Source organism: Pseudonaja textilis, chromosome 6 (genome assembly GCF_049901715.1).
Source record: "Pseudonaja textilis isolate UNSWEBS1 chromosome 6, rPseTex1.2, whole genome shotgun sequence".
Taxonomy (NCBI): domain Eukaryota; kingdom Metazoa; phylum Chordata; class Lepidosauria; order Squamata; family Elapidae; genus Pseudonaja; species Pseudonaja textilis.
In genome coordinates this window covers 10,694,562-10,719,997 of record NC_141995.1, presented here as the reverse complement: position 1 = coordinate 10,719,997, position 25,436 = coordinate 10,694,562, and the positions used below count along the sequence as shown (strand labels likewise).

The 25,436-nt window shown below is 43.1% G+C and overlaps 2 protein-coding genes across 3 annotated transcripts in view; one reads left to right on the top strand and one right to left on the bottom strand.

Moving 5' to 3' along the window:
- Positions 1-4,019, top strand: part of TMEM150C (transmembrane protein 150C) — a 35,683-nt gene extending 31,664 nt beyond the window's left edge. For both annotated transcript variants that reach the window (XM_087935798.1, XM_087935799.1), the window contains one exon: positions 1,061-4,019. In XM_087935798.1, coding sequence (XP_087791924.1) covers positions 1,061-1,272 — 212 coding nt within the window. In that variant the 3' untranslated portion in view covers positions 1,273-4,019. The remainder of the gene's footprint in view (positions 1-1,060) is intronic.
- ENOPH1 (enolase-phosphatase 1) lies at positions 1,370-24,267 on the bottom strand. The gene is made up of 6 exons (XM_026718915.2): positions 22,540-24,267; positions 15,851-15,952; positions 12,637-12,839; positions 10,657-10,789; positions 8,828-8,951; positions 1,370-7,754 (listed from the first exon to the last, which is right to left on the bottom strand). The coding sequence occupies exons 1-6, from the start codon at positions 22,621-22,623 to the stop codon at positions 7,615-7,617; spliced, it is 786 nt and encodes a 261-aa protein (XP_026574700.1). The 5' UTR covers positions 22,624-24,267; the 3' UTR covers positions 1,370-7,614.
- Between the last annotated feature and the right edge of the window lie 1,169 nt (positions 24,268-25,436).

Sequence of the window (25,436 nt, the reverse complement as noted above, 5' to 3'; positions counted from 1 at the left end):
ATTCCAGATTTAATGCTTTATGTCAAAGGTTTTCAAACCTATTCAGGCTGATCTGATAGTTAGAAAGGAAAATTTCCCAGATTGCCTACACCAGAGACAAACTCTGAAGATAAAAAAAATGGGCTCTCTGTGAGAGGAGTTATTTAGTCATCCCTTTTTGCCCTTCATCTGCCACATATGCTGTATCTTATCAAATTCTTGTAGAACTTTAGGGTTGTGCAAACACTACTTAACCCTATCCTGATCACAGTCTGATGGCATCTACCTGAATTGGCACCCTCCTTGTTTTCCTGAGAAACTTACCTTTATTGTAACATATGATATCTAATCTTTGTGTTGATGAATATATTGTGGGGGGGAAAACACAAGCAGCAATATCTTCACGAGTCTTAATGGTCTAGAAATAACATTTCCAGTTGCTTACTGTAGGTTAATGTGGTTTGGTTATGTTCTTATGACTAACAAAGTTGCAAACCGTGGTTGAATAAGCAATATGAAATAGAGCTTACAATTCTGCCAACTATTTCTGTTGCTAAGCAAGAGAGTTGTTTTGTCGCATTTTACGACCTTGCCACAGTTGTTAAGTGAATCTGGCTTCCTCGTTGACTTGTCAGAAGGTCACAAAAAGTTTCCCTATCTTTCCCCACTTTTCTTCCCTCTTCCCCTCATTGTCCTTTTATTTAGTTATTTCTTATTTTACAATACTTTATAACTTAACAAAATGTGATTGGAAGATCGCAAAAAGTGATCACGTGGTCCCCGAGACACTGAAACCCTCATAAAATATCTGCCAATTTCTGAGCTCCTGACTTTTGATTGTGTCACCATGGGGATGCTGTAACACTGTGTGAAAAATGGTCATAAGTCACTTTTTTCAGTGCTGAACTATCACTAAACAGATGGTTGTAAGTCAAGGCCTGCCTTTAATGCAGCTTTCCATGGTCAGACGCGGGTTCAGTGGGATGTAGGTTTCAGGTATAGCCCTGATTCCAAGAGGCATCCCAATGTTTGCTGCGCTTACTGTGTATGTTTCGGTGCATTTTCCTTGACCCTCCTTCAGATTTCATTTTGATGAATGAGTTCAAGTTGCACATGCATGCGTCACGGATCCAGTGGGGAATGGTGATGTGCTTCCTATGTTTCTTCGGCTCCTTCGCGGTGGAATTCAGACATTACCGGTTCGAGATCATTTGCTCCGAGTACCAAGAGAATTTCCTCAGCTTTTCTGAAAGCCTCTCTGAAGCCTCCGAGTATCAAACAGATCAGGTGTAACCCATCTCCCAACTGACCAGGCGGATGATGTTTGATGTTAAAGGATTGAACTCACGGCCTCTTTCATTTACCGTGTTTTAGCGCTTTTTTTCCCCTCCTAATTTCTCTTTGCAATCGCCCAAAATTTCTTCCGAAGAAAGAACAAGATGGCTCTTTGCATGGATTCACAAAATGTTTCTAACTGAGCCGCTTCCAGTTTGAACACGAACACCCGGCCTCAAATTCTGTGGAGATTCTGAGTCATCCAGATCATGGTTGTCCCAAAAGTGCTTTTTTTTTTTTCCTCAAAAGGCCACTGGACTTTTCCTTGAAGACGTTTCGCTTCTCATCCAAGAAGTTTCTTCCGTGTTGACTTCAGTTCATTTCAGTTCTTCAGTCAGAACGGAAGAAGAGTCTTGGATGAGAAGCGAAACACCTTCAAGGGAAAACAAAGTGCCTGAAAAAAGCACCTTTGGGTGACATCCTGCCTCAAATACAAAATGGTTGTTCTAAACGCAAAGCGAGAAACTTCCTGCACGTTTTCTGGGCTCAAGGCGGAGCATTGCTGGCACATTTTCCCCAATGTTCAAAACAGCCCATGTCTTGCTTAGAACAGTTGTTGCACATTTAAGACTGGGTGCTTTGTCCTTGAAACGGCGGAGTTTGAAACATTTTGTCCACGCTACTCTTTGCTCCTTTTTTTTTTTTGCTACACGGTATGAGATGCTGAGTCATTGAGTTTAGGTTTGTTTCCCATAGTTCTCTTGTAACTGGCTGGCAGAACTTAATTTTGCATTATATTGTTACACAAAAGAGGTAGCCAAGAACTATGAAGAACTGTTATCCATACGTATAGTATATGCAGTTACGCCTTGAGTGACTGTAAAAAATGGAAAGGGCCTTTTTTACCTTCAATAACTTTTAGACCAGAATTCTACAGCAACCATGGTCTATGGATATATCATCCACTGGATGGTGGTGTATCCAAATTTGCAAAACGATACGTCAAGTTGCAATGCAAGCTGCACCTGGTGTCTGTATGCACACACCATGCAGAAGACAGGTTATGATTGTGACAGGGTTATGATTGTGATACCACAGCTAGTATTTTACAGATCCATTGTGTAATAAGCTTTAACTATAACCTGTACATTTGGCCACGGAATTTACAGTTCCCATGTCTATTACTGTGGAGGTTTGCAAACCACTTTCCCGTGTTATTGAGTTTCTGAGGTCAGTTGTCTGCTGAGGTACAGTGTTATCTTTCCCTACCGTTCTCTGCATTTCAGACTCTTTGAAAGGAAATGCCGATTTTATTGCAGCCTGAAGCCTCATTAGAGTGAGCAGATGGTGCTTGACCTCACAAAAATCAGGGCTTGGATTGTCAGTCTACCTGCCTTCCCATATTCTGGTGCTTTTGCCACCCTTTATATTGAAAACAGGTTCATTTCTCACTTTGGGGAACGAGAACACACACACACACACACACAAATGTTTTTATGCGGCTTCCCTCTGGGGCCCAGTGAATGGATGATGGGCATTTATGGAATCCTAGATAGCCAGATGCACAAGATAGGATTGTTTCTGAGCCTTTAGTATTTGCATAGTAGCAGGAATCTCAAGGAGGTGTCCTGCAAAATCCTCTTTCTAGGTCATTTTTCAAGTTGCATATGAGTTTTCTTTTTCCTGTATGTGGCCTGTATATTTAACACATCTTTTTTCAGAGATTGGAAGATGTTTCTATGCTGGAATTTTAAGACTAGATACGCCAATGTGAAGCTGTGGGGTAGAACTGTTACTTAAGGAGAAAAGTGTAACATGTTTTGAAGTGGGGGAAAAATAAAATCAGGTGATGTTGGAATGTTAACCAAGCAGCAATAACTAAGAGCTTGACAATTGAAAAGTTGCTAATTTGCTATATGGAATAATTAAATAACTACAGTTGGAGGTAGACTTTTGGGATGAAATTATTTGCTACACAATCTTACCTAATTTTACATCGGAGTAAATCTCACTGAACATAAACTGGATTAAGTCCAACACTTTAAATTTCAACAATTGGGCCAGAATCTCGACTGAGATAGTGAATGCTTGAAATAGGAGTCAGAAAATATTGAACAGAGAGAGCAATGAATTGGGTGAAAAGCTGAAGTTTAATAATTAGAAATAGGAGATCTGTCAAAGTGATAATGGTTATCAATGTCGGACATAAAAGCACGCACAACTGTAAAATACACAAGTGATTCTATATTAGAGGGGTTTGAGGGAGGTAAGTCAGGTGTAGATAGCTAAATACTGTTCAGATATTTTGCAACTCATTTCCCAACACCTCTGGACAGGATGGCAAGGGATTATGTTACCAACATCTGGTGGGTAACAGGTTGCTTATCCCAGCTGTAGAGGAATCCAAACCAGCTGTGCTTCTCCAGTTAAGGAAAAGGTTGGAAACACAAGAAATCCACCAACAAGCAGCTAAATGGGTTTCTGTTAAAATGTGTTTTACTGTAAATAATTCATTGTGTATTTTTAAAAAATGTTTATGTTGTATCATTTATATTTTGCATTTTTTTCCTGAAAGGGAGGAAAAGAAATTGTTTTGTGAACATTTCCTCTCTCTCTCCATTGAATATGCAACCCAACTTTTTTTCACGACAATGGTGTAAATACCTTTTAAGTACTTCTTACGGCACATTTTTCAATATGGTTGAGCAAAAACTTCATAACTGTATACTGATATGTGACCACTAAATAAATTTCTTTTATGGAAAGCTTGGGCATTATTCTATGCTTGTACCTACACAACATATTTATATTCTTACTTGCTTTATAAAGCGGAGTCTGAATGCCAAGCAATTAAAAATATTCAGAGAAGCCCACTGAGAATAGCCTTGTTGCTCAAATACTCACAGAAACATCTGTGTTCATGCAGGGAAGAGACCGATTATCCAGAAGAGGTTTAGCCAAAGCCCAAACTAGAGGGGATTATATGACACTTACATTTTTCTCCATGGGGAATGTACAGGTAGTTCTTGACTTATAACTGGTCACTTACTGACCATTCAAAGTTGTGATGGACCCTCCCAAAAGAGGTACTTGTTCAGTTACGATGGCTGTTCTCTCTGGTCATAGGATTGACAACCTGCCTGCATTTATGTCCATTTGTAGTACCCATAGTCACACGACTACAATTTTATTCATTTATTTACAATATTCTTTGTTTGAAACTGGCACCTACTTCCAGTTTCTGGCTAAAAAAAACCCCATAATGGACAGTGGTTCATTTAACATTCACTTAATGACGGCTGCAGCTGCAAAAAATGTAAAATCTGTTCCTATGATGGCTCACTTAACGACTGTAATTCCAGGCTCAATTATAATTGTAAGATGGGGCCCATCTGTGTTTGCACTGTTTTCTTCCTAAGCTTAGGGAAGGAGAACAAGAAGGAGTAAGTAATACTGCTAGTCCTCAATTTATGATCACCATTAATCCCAGAACTTAAGTTGCTAAGCGAGAAATTGGTTACATGAGATTTGCCATATTTGTTAAGTGAATCACTGCAATTGTTATATTAGTAACACAGTTGTTAAATGAATCATGCTTCCCCATTGACTTTGCTTGACAGAAGGTCGCCAAAGATGGTCACATGACCCCGGGACCCTGCAACCGTCAAGCAGCCAAATGTAAATCAGGTCAACCATGGGGATGCTGCAATGGTCGTAAGTGTACAAAAATGGTCGCAAGTCACTGTTTTCAATGCTGTTGTAACTTCGGTCATTAAATGAACTGTTGTAAGTTGAGGACTACCTGTACTGATCTGGATCTGGGCCTCAGTAAAGGACATGTGTCTGAGGAAAATCTGAATTAAATACCTAAAGGTTTAGATACAAAGCAGAGATTTCCTTGATCTGGACAAGATTGTCTTCATTGGTAGAGGTGATATTCAGCTGGTTCAGACTGGTTCTGGCATACCGGTAGCGGAAATTTTGAGTAGTTCGGAAAAACCAGCAAATACCACCTCTGACTGGCCCCGCCCTACCACCCCTGCCATTCTGTCCTGTATTCCCTAGTTTTTTTTTAGCTCAGCTGATTCACGAAGCAGAGCAGATTGCCACGCCTCAGCTGAGCTAAAAAACAGCTCACCTCACCAGCGCTGACAGAAGGTGTTTTTTGATTGCTGAGCCATGCGCGAAGCTTGCACAAAGCACGCTCTCATAGGAAGAAATTTGGAATCCCACCACTGTTCATTGGCATACCTCAGAAACTGAAAAGATATTGAACGAGTTATCAACAGTAAAAAAAATAAAATAAAAGTTGACTTTCCCCCTCACAAATGCACACTTAGGGCAACCACCTAAGCTGAAGCTACTTTCAGACACAAGTCTTTTACTTCAGTCATAGATTTTATTTAAAGGCAAGACATGCACAAGGCAACAATCCTATATGGACATTGACTACATCGGCAATACGGAGCCACTCTCCATTAGCATCCAGACTGGGAAAGGATTTATAAGCTCAATACGCGAGAATTTTAATACCGTGTCTGATTTTTCCTCTGTGGATTGTATATAGCGGATTTTGAGGAACAGGCTATTTGTTTGTGTGTAACACCAAGCCCTTTCCACCTGGAACACAACAGCAAGCCCGATTCTACCAACACCTTCAAGTATTGGAAGGGCTGCCCACAACACACATACAGGGGGCATCAAATTACGGGATGTCAAACTGGATTTCTTTGAGGGCTGGATCACCATTGCAGTTCTCCTTCACGGGCTGGGTGGTGGTGGTGGAAGAGACGGGATGGACACCTCCTGTAGCACCCTGCCATCCAAGAGGGGGCAGGGGAGGGGCCGCGTGCTGCCCCCCCCCGCGCCTTGTTTTCAGTCTAAATGACCTCTGCAGCATTTCACCAGCCAAAACGGGGCACGGGAGGGGCACACATGGCAGTCCACCCCCACCCCCGTGCCCTGTTTTGGCCGTTAAAAGTTCATCCAGGCCAAAAACAGGATGCAGGGGGTCGTGTGGAGTCTCCCTGCGCCCCATTTTGACTGCCAGAGGCACTGCAGGCGGGTCCAATGCTATTTCCACTTAAGCACCTCACGGGCCAAATCCGGCCCACAGGCCTTGAGTTTGATACCTGTGAGACATTGTGGGTTTGTTCCATTGTAAGACTCCTGGCAGCCTACTAGACTCTCTGGACATTTCCAATTAAACTGGGATGACATCTTATGATTTCAGTACTTTATCCAGCTTTGCAGTTGTAACAACAAGCCCATTTTCCACGCAAGGTTGTAACTCCAAAACAGACTGGCCAAATGGAAAAAAATATTGCATTCAATAGGATTTTGGGACTGTTCCCCCTTCCATCCTTGGTGAAAAGGAGTAGGTTTTGGGGAGGCAAAACATTACTTCTAGCAGAACATAAAATGTGCAACGTGCTGAAGAGACAAATACTTCTGTTTTGGATTGCTGAAACACCTTGAAAAACCAACCAAACAGAAAGGAAGAGTTGCTGACACTGAGACATGCTTACCACTCTTGAAATGCTGCACATAAAAGGAACAAGTGAAGCCACACAAAACAATCAGGTCTCCATTACACCTTCGAGTGCAACAGGTAAGGAACTAACCTGCAGGATTTAGAATGCAATTTCCCAGCAATTTTTCCCAGCCAAAAAAAAGCATCCCCTTCCCCCAGGTTAAGTAGGACAACCTTTGAGCAATCATGCAACTCTTGTGACGAAGGATCAATCATGCCTTCCACATGCAAACATGTTCCAGTTGGCACTTAGATGTCCTTACTAGCTTGCATGTGCAGTTTAATTCATGGTGCCTGTGCTGCTTTTTCCTTTCCTTTCCAAGACCAATCAATTCAGAGAGCTCAGCTTGCAACATTTTCCAACTATAAATAGTCTGGATTTCCCCTACGTTTACTACAAAGAAGAGAAGACTTTAAAAAACCTGCAATCAAGTGCGATGCGAATAAGAGATGAGAGTTTGTAGTGTATGTACCCAAGACACATCCCTTAAATAAAGTCTTCATTGCTGCCCCTTTGAACTGGAGGGTGGTATTTGCATCCAACCGGTTGACCTCAAAAAGACAGGAGAACCTTCTCTTGAGTTGCACCTCTTGATTCTTCCGTTTGCAAATCCAAAGGAAAACCAAGTCAACCCCTCACTTTGCTACTATCAAAGAACTGGCAATTTTCCACCAGGTTCAATTGTGTCTCATCAGGGGAGTCAGGGGCCCAATATTTCTGTTTTCGAGACTCTTCATCGCTGGCAGGAAGGACGATAAACGGTAAGGATAACTTTCTCGGCGGCTCCTCTTTTTCCGCATCCCTTCCTGAATCCTAGGTGCAAATTTTAAGCAGAGGATGGCAGGAACAATTCGCTGAAAGAGGTTATGAGTCTGTAATACGATTTCTCATCGTCTGTCAGTCCTGCATTGCCTGGCCGGATTACGACAGCCACATGCATGTCTGCTTCTTCGGCTGCATCTGCTTCTAAGGGACGCAAAGAGAGGCTCATTAGACAATAGCAACAGCACTTAGACTTAACTTCACCGTGCTTGACAGCCCTCTCTAAGCAGTTTACCGAGTCAGCCTCTTGCCCCCCTCCCCCCACAAACAATCTGGGTCCCCATTTTACCCACCTCGGAAGGCTGGAAGGCTGAGTCAACCTTGAGCCTGGTGGGATTCGAACTGCCAAATTGCAAGCAGCAGAAGTAGCCTGCAAGTACTGCACTCTAACCACGGTGCCACCATGGCTCGTGTCTGGACAGCACTGAACCGTCTACTTCTGGGGTTATCACCTGTTCGGTCCAGGTACATATAACCTTTGACTTATAACCTCAACGGAGCCCAACATTTCTGTGGCCAAGCAAGGTATTTCTTAAGTGAATTTTGCTCCATTTTACGACTTTTCTTGCCACGGTTATTAAGTGAATTTTTGCAGTTGTTTAATTAGTAACCCAGCTGCAAAGTGAATCGGGCTGGCTGAGGAATTCTGGGAGTTGAAGTCCACAAGTCTTAAAGTTGCCAAGGTTGAAGACCCCTGCTACAGTAAGTCAAAGACTACATGTAAAGGGCCTATTTAGAAAGCTGGGGGGAGGGGGAAGCACCTTGATCCGTATAGCAGCCTGGCCCCATCAGAAAATCTACCCTCAGAAACAATCCTGTTACTCACAAGTTTGCAAGGTTTTTTTTTTTAAATGTGAGAATTAACTAAAACAGAGATATTCCTCCCTCTTTTTTTTTTTTTTTTTGCAATTTCTAACTCCAACGATGTGGAAGTCACACAGCAGACTTAAGTGGATTGTGGTTGCCTTAAAATCATGAGCCTGGACAGAGCTCTCCAAACTAGCAGTGTCAAAAATTAAACCCGATCTACTTTAGATCCGAAGCACCCTCTCTACAGCTCTTCTTCCCTAAAGGGGGGGTTACAGAAGGTAATTATTTATTTTTTTTGTAAAACTTCGCTCCACGCTGCTGACCTTCAGGACATGTGCTCTTGCCTCTAGCACGAACTACACATATACCCGCTCACCACACCAGAGAACACCCACCGGCTTTATTACCTTGAGTGACGTCCGTCAAGAAGAGTACGTTGTTTGTGGCGCATCCAATGCTTGCAGCAATCCGCTGATAGCTCTCGCTGTCCACTTTAGGTCCTATCTTGGTGTCAAAGTGGCCATCAAAAAGCTGATGGGTGGAAGGAGAACATGACAGAAGAGCAGAATTGGAAGGAACCTTGGAGGTCTCTTCTAGTCCAACCCCCCCTGCTCAACCAGCAAACCCTACATCATGCCAGACAAAGGGCTGTCCAACCGCTCCTAGTCCAACACCCCCTGCTCAACCAGCAAACCCTACATCATGCCAGACAAAGGGTTGTCCAACCGCTTCTTAAAAACCTCCAGTGATGGAGCACCCACAACTTCTGGAGGCAAGTTGTTTTAATGATTAACTGTTCTGACAGTCAGGAAATTTCTCCTTAGTTCTAGGTTGGGTCTCTCCTTGATTAGTTTCCACCCATCGCTTCTTGTCCTGCCTTCAGGTGCTTTGGAGAATAGCCTGACTCCCTCTTCTTTGGGGCAGCCCCTGAGATATTGGAATACTGCTATCATGTCTCCCCTGGTCCTTCTCTTCGCTAGACTAGACATACCCAGTTCCTGCAACCATCCTTCATGTTTTAGCCTCCAGTCCCCTAATCATCTGTGTTGCTTCTTCTCTGCACTTTTTCTAGAGTCTCCACATCTTGTTTTATATTGTGGTGACCAAAAGTGGATGTAATGTAGTTCTTATGTTTTATTCTTCCAACAATCCTCTTGAAGTAAGCTGCCCTGGGACTCGCCCAAAATCAATTGAGGAATTTTTATGGCTGAGGACAAACTAGAAACTTGGGATTCCTATGGTTCTAGTCCAACACCTTAAGCACTATATCACGATGGCTGTCTTTGTAATATTACTGCTGTTGTAGAGGCCTAAAGTGTTCCTATCTTTGGCAGGAAAACACTGGAGGAGTGTTTGTGTGGGCAGTTGGTTCATCTTTTGATTGTATATCCCAAACGTGCTTTTCCAAAAGGCAACTGGACTTTCTTTTTTCTTCTTTGAACACATTTTGCTTCTCATCCAGGAAGCTTCTTCAGTTCAGGCAGAATGGTGGGGAAGGGAAGGGTTTATATTCTTTGCAGTCATCTGGCTGTTAGCCCTCTGAAATTGAACAGCCCCCTCTCAACAGAGGGGAAGGGATACAGTATCACCATCTCCTGCCTACAACACAAGTCATCTCAGCAGCCTGAAGAAAGTTCCAACCCCTGATTTGCACTCGGATTCAGGTAATCCTGAGGGTGAAGATAAATTTACAAGTGGCCTCAATGACTCTCAGAGAGCTGAAGACTGATCTTCAGAGTGCTAACAAGCAAGTGACTGTGAAGAATAGAAATCTTTCCACTCTCCCCAACATTCAATCAGAACTGAAGAAGCTTCTTGGATGAGAAGCGAAATATTTTCAAGGAAAAAAAAAATCACCTTCAGGACAACCATGACCTGGATGATTGAGAATCTCCATAGATATTTAAACTGTATAAAGGTAAATGTTCCCTTCGCACATACGTGCTAGTCGTTTCCGGCTCTAGGGGGCGATACTCATCTCTGTTACAAAGCCGAAGAGCCAGCGCTGTCCGAAGACGTCTCCGTGGTCATGTGGCTGGCATGACTGAACGCTGAAGGCGCACGAAACGGTCTTACCTTCCCGCCAAAGTGGTCCCTATTTTTCTACTTGCATTTTTTTACGTGCTTTCGAACTGCTAGGTTGGCAGAAGCTGGGACAAGGAACGGGAGCTCACTTTGTTACGTGGTGCTAAGGATTCGAACTGCCGAACTGCCAACCTTTCTGAGACATACTTACCTCTAAAATATCACCTTCTGTAGAATTCCCAAACAAAAGCTTTTGAGCCTCCACACTCCCAGAGGAATAAATGTACACTTTTCTTCCTGCTTCTTTCCACTTTTTCACTGCGGGAACGACATCCTTAAAGAATCTGGAATGGGCCAAGCAGGGCATAGAGACAAAATTGTTGAAGAGGCAATGAAACAGCCTTCCTCACCCATATTTAAGACATCACTGGAAGCTTATCCTAAGCATGATGTTGAATCAGTGAACGACAAATAGTGTATTTGAAAAGCAATTAAAACAACCGTGGTAAAATCAGATAATCATCAAATATTTAAGGAAAGGTTGAACAAAAATATTGCTTTCCAAAGTTGTAGAAAACAGTGCAAGGGGGTTGTGTCTTGTATAAATGAGGCAAGAGCATTTCAGAGTAGTTATTGTAGAAAATGCTAGTTTCTGTGAGAGCACTGTACAGCTAGTCCTCAATTTACGACTACAATTCAGCCCCAAATTTCTGTTGCTAAGTGAGACATTTGTTAAGTGAGTTTTCTCCCATTTTACCATCTTTCTTGCCACAGCTGTTAAATGAATCACTGCAGTTGTTATGTTAGTCACATGGCTGTTATGTGAATCTGGCTTCCCGACTGACTTTGCTTATCAGAAGGTCACAAAAGGGACATGGCCACCGTCATGGATATGAACCCGTTGCCAAGCATCTGAATTTCAATCACATGACCACGGGGATGCTGTGTCAGGATTCCAGCGATCGCCCTAATTAAACTGTGAGCCTTGAGCCAAACTTCAAAAAACTTCAAAGATGTCATGCCCCCGTTAGAATCTGACTCCAAGGGAGAGGAGAAAGAGCCGAGTGGGAGTGTGGCTCAGAGGTTGTGGAGGAAACTGGGGAACGGCACAGGCCAGCTAGGCATTCAGAGGAAGACCCAGGCCCATCCCCTCTTTATCCTCGGGCACGCAGGGAAGAGTAGATAAGGGAGAAATGCGAATGGCGTGGTCTACAGGGGAGGAAAGGGCCTTGATCCCCTTCATGGGCTGGCAGCTGTGAGGTGAGGACAAACTGAGCATGGGCCAGTACTGGAAGCAAAGCGTGAAAATATTTCTAGTATGTCTGTTCTTATCTGAGTTCTGGCATCCTTCCCAGTGTGTGTAGTTCGATATCTGTGGACGTCTTCAAGCCCTTATGCTGCCTTGCCTCATTAATTGCTTCAGTGTGGTTTTTTTCCTATTTATAATTTGTATGTATTTTGAGTTTGAATGGAAGTTCTTCCTTTTCGCAACTGTTTGTGGGAGAGTTTTTTCTCCAGTCAATGATAATTGGACCTTTGAAGCCAAGTTGAAGGAATTAAAGAGACTTCACCTGTTTTTGTGACTTTATTGCTTTTGTATCCCACCCTGGGTCATCACAAAAGAATTCATTAGGAGCGACATACTGGCATGACCTGTATGAAGACGATTCTGGCAGATGTAATTACAGTCACCCGTGACCCTGTCGTGTCCCCCCCCGTCCCCACGCGTGTGCCATAAATCAGTTTCTCCAATTAAGCACTTACATGGGCTAGGTGTCATCCATCACATTCTCTAATTAAAGTTTTTCCGGGCAAAAGCTTCAGTAGCTTAGCTACAATCTTTTTAAAGATAAAGTCGGAATGTGCTTCTAAGTTTGTTTGCCATACGCTTCTCTAGTCTCTCTACCCCCAACTTGGGAACAAGTGTAGGAATATTTTACAAGTTGACGTTAAGTGTGAAAAACGATCCTAAGTCCCTTTTTTTCAGTACTGTTGTAATTTGGTCACTAAATGAATGGTTTTAAGTCTAACCTGTATTAAATCACCCCCTGATAAAAAGAGCCAAACACTCCATCCTAGCTCCTTTTGATGATATCATTTCATTGCAATACCTCTTGGATGATAGAAAGAAATTATGTATAAAGCGGCCTCAGCTACAGAAGAAGTCCGCCCACCACGAGGAACTACTCACTCTCCTTTCAGGCGGCCATTTTTGTAGGCCGCTCTCCACATGTGGCCCTGGAGCTGTTTCAAAGCTGTGGTCTTCCTATCCAAAGACATCTGCCAGAGGACATTGTCTACCACGGCTTGGATGACCCGTTCAACCTCTTCTTCTCCATCCCTGGTTTCCAGTGGGATAGGCACCACTCCCTCCATATGAGAGTCTTCTTCAGCCTAAGGAAGTCAAAACAGAAAACGGGCAAGGTGAGATAGACTAAGGAGATACATCTGGCGGGACCCAGGAGATGGGCCTTCTCCATGGTGGCTCCCTCCTTTTGGAATATCATCCCTTCAGAAATTAGACAGGCTCCCACTTTAGACACTTTTTCGTAAGGCCTTGGCGACTCGGTTTTTCCAACGGGCCTGAGGAATCCAGAAATGGGACGGACCCCATTAAATACTTCATTTGACTGTTTATTGTTGCTCGAGGTGGTGTGTACTGGAATTTTTATTTACTTTAATTTTAATTTTTATACTGTGTTTTTATCGCTTACAAGCTGCCTGTCAACTCATAAAATATTTGTATGGTCTTTTAGGTTTGCCAACAGAAAGGGAGGGGGGAGCAGTGCAACAGCTTGCAAACCAAAACTGCATTCCATAAACGTTTTCAAAGATAGTAACTAGGTGACCGAAGATTTTGCCACGCAAAATTCTAACTGGAGAGCATGATTGATGACTCTTGGCTATGGATGTGTCCCATTGGAGAATATGAATTATGATACAACCAGGGAGTGGGAGAAAACCAGGGCAAGGGTGACAATGAATGATGTGTCTCAGAGTCGGCTACACCCAGGCAGTGCCAGCATGTCAACTCCCAATAAATCTTTTTTAAGTTTTGGAAGTTTGGCTCGAGACTCATTATTTAAATGGGGGTAACTGCTGGAATCCTGACGCTGCCTAGAGTCACTGTGAATGAGTAGGAAGTTGTATAAATTTTCTAAGTAAATAAATGATTTTTTTTTGACAGTGAGAGCAATCAACCAATGGAACAGAAGTTGCCTTCAGAAGTTGTGGGAGCTTCATCTCTGGAAGCTTTCAAGAAGAGACTGGATTGCCATCTGTCTGAAATGGTGTATGATCTCCTGCTTGGGTGGGGGGTTGGACTAGATGACCTACAAGGTCCCTTTCAACTCTGTTAATCTGTAAGGCGCTCCCACATTCACTGTATTTTTGCTCTATGCCATTTCTGGGTAGGTCTGTGTGACATTTTTATATCGATTTAAAAGGAAAAAAATACACCTCCTAGTAGACTAGTATGACTTCCTATACATAACCCGTGGTCCAGCCTTGTAAAAAATTTCCCCTTCCTCTGGGCAAATAAAATTTGTCTCCAGATGAACAGGTTTTGAAGGGGAAAAAAATCTTTCTTCCATACCTCATTAATGTATATATTTTGTCAGCAATTTGGCAAGTCAGAATTTATGAGGGTTGGATTTATGAGGCTAGGAAGTTGGACGAAAAGAGAGGAAGAGGGCGGCCAGTAGCAAGATGGATGGACAGTAACAGGTTCATCATTTGGACAAAAGATCCTCATGGAGAAAATCTGTCAAGATGGCTGATAAGAGTCATATTGACTTGATGACTCAGAGTAAGAGTTGGAAGGGACCTTGGAGGTCTTCTAGTCCAACCACCTGCTTAGGCAGAAAACCCTACACCACTTCAGACAAATGGTTATCCAATCTCTCCTTAAAAACTTCCAGTGTTGGAGCATTTACAACTTCTGGAGGCAATTTGTTCCACTGTTAATTGTTCTGTCAGGGAATTTCTCCTTAGTTCTAGATTGGTTTTCTTCTTGACTGGTTTCCATCCATTGCTTCTTGTCCTGCCTTTAGGTGCTTTGGAGAATAGCTTGGCTCCCTCTTTGTGGCAGCCCCTCAAATATTGGAACACTACTGTCATGTTATTCAATTAATCAGGAAGTTGATATGGGTTATTTGTTAGTATAGGTTCAGGTGTAATAATTGGTGGTGGCCAGTTTTGGTTACTTGAATATTAAAAAGATGTTGAGACTCTAGAAAGGGTACAGAGAAGAGCAACTAAGATGATGAAGGGCCTGGAGGCTAAAACTTATGAAGAATGGTTGCGGGAATTGGGTATGTCTAGTCTACTGAAAAGAAGGACTAGGGCCGACATGATAGCAGTGTTCAAATATCTAAAGAGTTACTGCAAAGAGGAGGGGATCAACTTATTCTCCAGATGGAAACTAATCAAGGAGAGAAGCAACCTACAACTAAGGGGAAATTTCTTTCTTTTTAAAATATTTTTTAATTTTTATCTTTCAAAAACATCTCATTAGGTGAACAACGTGGTTGCAGGTTTTCACGTTTCCATACAAACGTGACCATAATTACATACCAACTTTCATGTCCAAATTTATATCATATTATTACTTATTACCTTTTTCTTTAAATAATCTCTTACGCTACTTAACAGTATTGTCCATATTCTTATTCAATTTCTATATCCATTACTCTTTATTTTATACAATCTCATTTTATATTATAGCTTATTTCATTTTTAAAAAATATTCTCCTGTCTTATTTAACAATTTTATCCATATTCTTATTCAATTTCTATATTATATATATATTCTTGCATGTCACATATGCCATTTTTTTCCACATACAATTATTCCAGTCAAAGGTCCCCCACTTTTATTGTCAATTCAAGCTTATCACCCACTTCCTTATACATTTTCCCCATTTACTCCCTTTAACCCATTATAAAAATTTATAACAATATAGCCATAATAGTCCCTTAACTACTATCAATTAGGTAGACATACATACATATATTCTACACCAAATTCCACATGGTATTCCCTCTACTCTATTATATTCAAATCATATCTTTATTCCCATAAACAGTTACACACTAATTTTATTTTAATTTCTTAACAGTGAGAAGAATTAACTAGTGGAACAATTTGCCTCCAGAAGTCGTGGATGCTCCAACACTGGAAGCTTTCAAGAAGAGACTGGACTGCCATCTGTCTGAAATGGTGTATGATCTCCTGCTTGGGTGGGGGGGTTGGACTAGAAGACCTCCAAGGTCCCTTCCAACTTTGTTATTCTTGCCAATATCCAGACTGGCATGAAAAGAGCCAGAGTTGTGTTGAGATAAGAGGCTATGCACATATCTTAACATATATATGAATAATGAAGCAGAGACGTCCAATGCTCTACCTGTTTTCTCAGCAAGCCAACATCTTGCTGGCACTCTTCCTCCTCCCAGTGGGCATCCAGATAATCTCGGATGTTTTCCCTGATGTAAGGAAACAAAATATCCTGGGGACACAACAAAAAGATATCGCTGTTTTAAGCTACTGTGGACATGCTTTTAGAAACAACACCAGACCCCCGGGGCGCTTTCGAAAGCACTGATTATCCAATACTGTTAATGTAGTCATGTCACCAAATCTATACAATCTAATTCTCAGAAAAGAAATTGAAACACATGTAGCTAGGGAAAATAGTGCACATACTTAGTGAGAACGAAAATGAAAAAGAATAATTTTTTAGAGTAAACATATATCATATATTCATTCTGAGGTTCTCATGGGTATTTGTATGTGGATCTTTGGTTATTCGGGTTTTCTCCCGCGTAAAATTAGAAGTATCTAGGCGACATTTCGATGTGCTTGAAGCACAAAGCCAAAGACACAAGCCTGAAGATGATGAGACTTCATCGAAACGTCGCCTAGATACTTACAATTTTACGTGGGAGAAAACCCGAATAACCAAAGATCCACACACACACACATATACATACATACGTACATACATATACACACATACATACATACAAACACACACACACACACACACACATACATACATACAGTATATATATATATATACAGTATATTTGCAAAGGAGTCAGCCTTTCGTTGTTAAAAACAAATGAAGAATCTCTTCTTAAAGTATTCTTGTACGCATGGTCTAAATAGGTGATAAATGGCTTTAGTTTTTCAGGCTCCTGATTGGTTAGCTGCAAAAGCTCCACCATACTTAATACAAAAACTCAAATAGGCCCAATGGAAACAACTGGGACCAGAATTTGTGATGCTAAAGTAAGGCGGTTATTAACTGAGTCAGGACCAATTTTATTACCTTTTTTTGCCAGTTGTTAAACAAATCATTGTGGCCATTAAACGAATCACACCATTGTTAAGCGAATCCGGCTTCCCCCCATGACTTTGCTTAGTGGAAGGTTTGAAATTGCGTGACACACACATTTCCATGCTGTAAATACACGCAATCAAATTTTGATCGCCTGATTGTTGAGATGCTGAGATTATAAATAGGAAGACTGGCGATAAGTAACTTTTTTCATCGCTCTTGTATCTTTGAATGGTCTCTAAATGAACGCCTGTAAGTCAAGGACTTCCTGTATGCCAATGATGTGAGACAGATTCCTCCTTCCTGATATATCAGGAAGGAGGAATCTGTCTCACATCATTGGCATACAGGAAGTCCTTGACTTACAGGCATAGATAGATAGTCATTAGATAGATGATATATATATAATATATCTGTTCCAGCAGACCGTGTGCCTTTCAATTAGCTGCACAATTAAATGCTGAATCAGCAACTGCAAGTGCTATTCTTAAACATAAAAAAGCCTATAATTTGAGGAACGTCCGTATGAGATAGAACTACGTTAACACTGAGATTGATCACGTTGCCAGATCTCCATGTCCAGGTCTACTGGGCTTGCTAAGTGACCATGATGTGACCTTCATGTTAAATAAGTAACGTAGGTTAAGGTTGGCTGCTGGTGCTTGAAAAGTAAATCGTGAGGAAAATTAATTCTATAGAAGAGACCTTCTTAAAGTTATTAAGGAAGGTCAATTGAAACAAAGCCCAATTTTGGGCAACCCAAAGTGATAACTTCTATCTCTGCTTGACTAATTGTGCCAATGACCTAGTCATGCATTGGATTGCAGCAAAAAGGACTTTGGGGGTCGATCCCGAAGGTGTTTTTTTTCAAGAGGCAATAGGACTTTCGGGTTTTTCTTTGAAGACATGTGCAGCAGCCGCCAAAAAAGCTAATGCAATCCTAAGTTGCATTAACAGAGGGATACAATAAAGATCAAGGGAGGTACTAATACCACTCTATAAAACCCTAATAACACCACACCTCGAATACTGCATCCAGTTTTGGTCACCGCATTATAAAAAAGATGTTGAAACTCTAGAAAAAGTGCAGAGAAGAACAACCAGGATGATTAGGGGACTGGAGACTAAAACATATGAAGAACGGTTACAGGAACTGGGAATGGCTAGTCTGGTGAAGAGAAGGACCAGGGGAGACAGGATAGCAGTCTTCCAATATTTGAGGGCTGCCACAGAGAGGAAGGGGTCAAGCTATTTATCAAGGCACCCAAAGGCCAGACAAGGAACAATGGATGGAAACTGAACAAGGAGAGATTTAACCTGGAAATAAGGAGAAACTTTCTGACAGTGAGAACAATCAACCGATGGAACAGAAGTTGCCTTCGGAAATTGTGGGAGCTTCATCACTTGAGACATTCAAGAAGAGATTGGACTGCTATTTGTCAGAAATGGTGTAAGGTCTCCCGCTTGGGCGGGGGGTGGTGGTGGACTAGATGACCTATAAGGTCCCTTCCAACAAATAATCTGTTATCTGACATTTTGCTTTTCATCCAAGAAGCTTCTTCAGGTCTCAACTTCTTTTGGATGAGAAACGAAACATCTTCAAAGAAACACCAGGAAGTCCTGTTGCCTCTTAAAAAAGCACCTTTGGGACAACCACGATCTGGACAACTGAGAATCTCCATAGATATTTGGGGGTCATTGGGGATGTGTATTTAAGACAACGTACCAGTCTTCAGGGACAGAAACATGATTCATCCTCTATAGCAAGTTCCTTTGAAATAAATTCCATGCCAATAGGCCTTCTCATCCAGAAACTCTAAATCAGACAAGAACAACTTGTGGCCCATAGGCTACATAAGACCCTGGAGAGCTAGTGATGCAGCCACAGAAGATATAAAACGTAAAAAATAAAAGATGTACACACACACACACAAACTATATATTTTGTATGTGGCCCAAGACAATTTCCTCTCCACTCAATGTGGCCCAGGCAAGCCAAAAGGCTGGACAACTGTGTTGATGCTTGCGTGGACTAGACTCTTTGGAAGGAAAGATGATAAAGACGAATCTCTTTAATTTAGGAACAATTCCAGGTAGTCCTCAACTTACGAGCACCATTATCGAGCCCGAAATTTCTGTTGCTAAGCAAATCATTTGATAAGTGTATTCTGCCCCTATTTTACCTTTCTTGCCACAGCAGTTAAGCGAAGCACTGCAGCCGATTAAGTTAGTAACACGATTGTTAAGTGAATCTGTTGCTTCCCCGTTGACTTTGCTAACCTCCTGGCTTGACTACTGCAACCAGCTCTAGATGGGCTGCCCATGAAGACAAACTGGAAGATTATAAACAGATCCAGAATGCAGCAGTTGTGGGAGGTAATTGGCCATGCCTCGGTATGCCTATGTTAACGCCTCTGCTTTGCAAGCTGCGCAGGTTGCCAGTTTGCTTCCAGGTGCTGATTAATCCCTACCTGGCCTAGAGCCTGGTTACATGAAGAAACACCTAACTCCCGTTGTATCTGGTCAGCCATTTGGTCCTGGAGTATCTGCTCCATGGCAGTACCTCCCCACCGCCCCCGCCATTACATAATCTGTATCAATCATGCCATTGTGCTGCAGTCCGTCATTATTTCTTTGGCGTGTTACTGTGACTTTTTTTCCCCCTAAATGGATGGGGTTACTTTGCAGTGAGTGATGCAGTGGCCTGGAAGTGGAGCTCTCGCCTCACAATCAGGACGTTGTGAGTTCGATCTTAGGTAGCGGCAGATATTTCTCTCTCTGGGCATAATGAGTAAGTATCAGTTGCCAACTCTGCATTGGCGACAGGAAGGGCATCTGGCCAGTAAACACTCAGCTTCATTCAGTTGACTTGACTCCACCCCGATGCAAGGGATTATAAGTCATTAAAAAAAAAAGGGGGGGGGGTACTTTTCAGAGTATGTGCAAAGTGAAAAGGCTGCATACTTTGCAGACCCTGGAAAGAAAATAACAGCAGATCCCTTAGAATACTACAGGTAGTTACAATTCATTTAGCGGCTGTTCAGTTATGTCATGGGGGGGAATGACCTATGACCCTTTTTCACACTTACGACTGTTACAGCATCCCCAGGGTCATTTGATTAAAATTCAGACTGTGAGCAGCTGTCTCCCATTTATGATGCCTGCAATGTTCCGAGATCATGTGATCCTCTTTTGTGATCTTCTGACAAGCTAAGTCAATGGATAAATCAGATTCATTTAATAACCATGTTACTAACAACTGCAATAATTCACTTAACAACTGTGGCAAGAAAGGTTGTAAAATGGGGTAAAACTCACTTAAGAAATATCTCGCTTAGCAACATAAATTCTGGGCTCAATTGTGGTTGTAAGTTGAGGACTACCTGTATTGGAAGAAAGGCCCACTCTAATCAGAAGACAGATTCCTAGTTATTATATTTTCCTGTCTTTCCATGGTAACAATCCCATAAAGGCACTGCAATATACTGCCCAATAAAAATGCACTAGGCCTGTGATGGTGAACCTGTGGCACACGTGCCACAAGTGGCACGCAGAGCCATTTGTGCGGGGACGTGACCTGCAAGCAAACTTACCTCATTGCGCATGTGCGCACCTCACAGCTGATTTTTGGCGGGTTTGAGGCCTTTTTCAGCCTCCCAAAGGCTTGAAGAAGGCTTGTGCAGGCTGAAAACTAGCCCCGTTTCGTCACTCCCTGTTTTTCCAAAAATACTGGAAGTGACGACATGGGGCTAGTTTTCGGCCTGCAAAGCCTTCCTCAAGCCTTTGGGAGGCCGAAAATCAGCTGTGAGGCGCAGTGCAGGCGGCAGGGGATTGCGCACTCATTTTAGGGGAATGGGGGGATGCGCATTGCCTTCTGGGTGCTGGCATGCGAGTGTGAGAGCACACATACAATTTTTGTCACAGGAGCCCAAAAGGTTAGCCGCTACTGCACTAGGCTGTTGTGGTACTTGAAAAGCCAATGCAGTTAAGACTGGTATTGGAGAAATCCAGGTTCAAATCTACCCACGGGCATAGAAGTCGCCCTCTGTCAGTCCAACTTATCTCTCAAGATTGATGTTGTGGACAAAAAAAGACAGATATAAAACATAATTTAATCATTTCTTTTCCATGGCAATGCAACAACATTGGCTTAGTCTCAGACCAAATTGCACAAAGCTATTATTTAATAATGCTTTACTAAATGTCTCAGAGTTGGCTGGTTTCACCTTAACACACCACATAAAATCATATCCCCTCTTTTTAGTCCAGCCAAATTTTGCAGAGATTAGTATATAGATTATCAGCAAACATTCAATTGCATGGCCAATATGAGGTTTAAAAAGTAATCTTTACAGTAAGTAACACAAAAGATAAGTTTTTTTTTATTAAAACCACATGACCCACCAAATTCTACTTTCCCTTGAATAAAAGCTACTGAACAGTCATCTTTTTGTCAGGAACTTGAATCAATTTCCTTCCTATGTCAGAAGAGCTTTACACAAAAACATGCCCACACCCAACCCAGCACTTTCGTACAGAGATAAGAAAGAATTAATACTGTCTCCGCTTTAAAAAACTTTAAAAATCCACTTAAAAAAACACTGTGAATGTTTCAACACCAGAAGATTTTAAGAAGAGTTGGAATAGCCATTTGTCTGATGGGGTTAGGGTTTCCTGCCGAAGCAGGGGGTTGGACTAGAAGACCTCCAAGGTCCCTTCCAACTCTGTTATTCTATTCCAGGGCTCTCCAACTTGGCAACTTCAGGACTTGTGGACTTCAACTTCCAGAATTCCCAAGCCAGCCATGCTGTCTGGGGAATTCTGAGAGTTGGAAGTCCCTAAGTCTTAAAGTTGCCAAATTTGGAGAGCCCTGTTCTATTCTATATCCTACAACAGTGTTTCTAATGTTGGCAACTTTAAGATGGGTGGACTTCAACTCCCAGACAGTGTCTCCCAAATGTTGGCAACTTTTTAAGACTTATGGACTTCAACTCCCAGAATTCCCCAGATAGTAGTGTTTCTGGTTGGGAATTCTGGGAGTTGAAGTCCACCCATCTTCAAAAGTTGCTAACATTTGGGAGACACTGTTTTACACTGTCACTCTCATCCAAACCACAGGAAATACCGACACACAGGAACAATTTCCACCCTGCCTTGATTTCTGTTGCACTCAATGCTAACACTCCTTCCCCCCCAAAACAACCCTGCAAGGTAGGCTGGGCTGAGCGACTGATTCTAAATTCTAACTCAAGGGTCTTCAAACTTGGCAAGTTAAAGACTTGAGGACTTCAACTCCCAGAATTCCCGAGCTAACATGACTGGAGGAGGGATTCTGGGAGATGAAGTCCGCAAGTCTTAAAGCTGTCAAGTTTGAAGACCCCTGGCTTAAGAAAAGGACTGGAATTCAGAGCCTGCTGCTTGGAGGGAGCGGGGATGTGTGCAGCATCTTCCCCAAGACCCTAAACCTGGCTGGGTGATCAACACGCGTGGAGGAGGGCGGCAATCCTCACGTTATTCTTTTTTTTTTTTTAAAAAAGGGCCAGACGAGAGGAGGAAATCCGCACCCAATTCCCACGCGCGTTCCGTTTTTAGGCAAAAGGCGACTGCTAAGCAAGGCTTTTTGCAATACATACAAACAACCTCCACTCCCCCCCAAAAACCACCCACCCCTTTCCTACAAGCCTGAGGATCGCAACGTACGCAACTCGCACATTCCCACCTCAGGGAAGTGGGGGGCGGCGCCCACAACTCACCTTGACAAAGGTGATGGGAGTGGTGGTGCCTTCTATGTCGAGCAAAAACGCGCTGACTTCCGCGGGGACCGTGAAGCCCACCATGTCCCCGGTGTGGAAGCTTGAGAAGCCGAGCTCCGCCGGGTCCCGCGATCTCCTCCCGGACGGTGGTGTTTTTTTTTGGCTGGGAGGTGGTCCCAGACGGGAGGGTCGGGGAGAACAGACGCAATCGGTGCAATTCCCTGGGAATCGGGGTTGGGCAGCAGCCGCCGTTGCCGGCAAAGCGACTTCCAGACTCGAGACGGCGGCGCCGCGGCTGCCGCGAGCACGAGCGGAGGGAGGAGAGCCCACGTGGCTGGAAGCCGAGCCGCTGCAGCCGCCCCCCCACCACCTCCCCGGGCCAGGATCGCGGCGCTCTGATTGGTGGCGAGAAACGGGGGAGGGGAGGGGGGGGAATAGAAAGTAGGCGCGTGTGCGCGCGTGCGCGGGATCTGCAATCTATGCAAGCGGAGAGAGGGAGATTGCAAACCGGGGAAAGTGGGGGGCAGAGAATGAATGTTTATGTGTGTGTAGTCTACAACCGTCTGCGGGTGGAGAAAGGGAGGTTGCAAATGGGGGAAGGGGGGAAGAGAAAGTAAGTGTGTGTTTGGGGGCGGTCTGCAACCGTTTATGCGGGGAGGGTGGGAGGTTGCAAGGGAGTGGGGAAGAGAAAGTGTGGGCGTGCGCGCGCGCAATCGTCTATGCGGGCGGAGAGGGGGAGGTTGCAAGTGGGTGGGTGCCAGCCGCGCGCAACGCTGCGCGTTTGCTTCCTTCTCCCTTGGGTTTTTTTTTTTTTTTGCACCTTGGCTCGGATTATCTACGAGACGCGGTGGCAAGGCTTTTTGCACGCGGCTCCCGGGTGCAAATCAAGCGGAGGTGCGAGGGTGTTGGTTTTTTTTCCCCGCGTCCAAGGAGGAAGTTGCGCGGGAGAGGGATCGGTTCCTTCGCGCTTGGTATTGGAGGCCAGGAAAAAAAGGCTTGCAAAATTCTCGGGTTTGAAGAGCGGAGTTAAAAAAGAAAAAAAAAAAGGGTCACCCCTGCCAACCTTGCCGCGCCAGGAAACGACGATTTCGGTGTGTGTGTGTATGTGTCTATTTGCAGGGTGAAATGGGTGTGCAAAACGCTGCCGTGGCCCTGGATCGTCTCTGAGTTAGACTCGTGCTTAAGAGAAAAAAGGCACTCGAAGCTTTCCCGAAACTCGGTGTAAAGGGAAGAACCCGCGCGTGGACGTGCACGCCCCAAACGACCATGTTGTGTAAGGCGAGCGGCCATTTTCCCAGTGCGTGTGCAATGCATGCGTGTATATATGTGTGCAAAATGGATCGAGCCCGGGGGGGCGAAGGCCTCTGCGTGCTGCGGAGCCGGCGCCTGCTTTCTCGCATTTGCTTGCAAAGTTGCTCGTGGAATGGCCGGGCTTGGCCGCTTCCCCGGGGATCGCGTTGCACGGGTGCAAAATTGGTCCTGCTCACTTGGAAGAGCTTAGAAAACTGACGTCAGCCTTTTAAGGGGATAAGAACGATAGTTATAATTATGACGTGCAATACTATGCAATTAAAAGAGTCTATACTCTACATGACTATGAGAATAGTGGTTATAACCAGGGTGTATAATACGATGTATATTTAAAAAGAATTTGATATAGTGAATACACTGCCGTTGCAAAACTGGAAATACGATGTATAATAAAGGAAAATATACAATAAAAATATTTTTTTTAAAGAACTAGAGGCTGCTTGGGCATATTTTAAACCTGGCCTTCTGATTTGTCTTGCAATTCTTCCGAATCTAAAATATCTAAAGCAAACATTTTGTGGATGTGCAGGGAAGGCTATTTTAAACTCTAAATTCTTTCCTTTCTTTTAAAAAGGTACAGTAATACTGAAATACTTCACTGTGGGTTAAAAGTAAAGGTGCCTGTTTTTAGGGTGGCATCTTAAACTCATTCTGATTCCCCTTCAGGAGGGTTGTCCCATTTCCTGCAAACCTATCATGATTGCCAGTGGACCATCTCTTGTCGGTTTGAAAAGATGCCCAGCTGCTCAAAAGGGACAAAAAAATGAACAGGAGATGGTTGGATACACTAAATAACTGAAAGCCAGTTTCACTTTTGTGGATGGAGCCTTTTGAAGAAGTTGTGCCTGCCACTGTGTTTTTTTTAAATATATAATTGTATATAATGCAATCCTTGGTTGTATAAACAGAGGCATAGAATCAAAAAGTATTAGTACTGCTTTATAAAGCCTAAGTAAAGCCATACCTGGAATAGCACACCCAGTTTTGGTCACCAGGTTGCAAAAAAGAGGTTGAGACTTTGGAAAAAGTGCAAAGAGCAGATAAGATGATTAAGGGCCTGGAGACTTAAAACATAGGAAGAATGGTTGTAAGAATTGGGTATGGCTAATCTAAAGAAAAGGAGGACCAGCGGGGGACTTGACAACAGTGTTCTAGTATTTGAGAGGCTGCCACAAAGAGAGGGGGTCCCATTTATTTTCCAGAGCACAGAAAATAAGAAGCAATGGATGGAAACTAATCAAGGAGAGAAGCAATATGGAATTGAGGAGAAACTTAATTCCAGATTGTGAACAGGGTGCTTCATCACTGGAGGTTTTTAAGAAAAGACTGGACAGTCACTTGTCTGAAATGGTATAGGTCCTCCTGCTTGATTGGGGCTAGACTAGAAGACCTCCAAAGTCCCTTTCAGCTCTACTCTAATTGATTGGTAAAAGAACAGCGCCAGCCTTATAGCACCGAGTCCCTTCCCCCAGCATGTCTTTCAGTTTTCAAATGTGCCTAGGAGCAGTAGCCTACTTAAAACCATTTGTTTTAGTGACCATTCCAAGTTAACAGTGACACTTTAAAAAATGACCTGACTTTTTCAC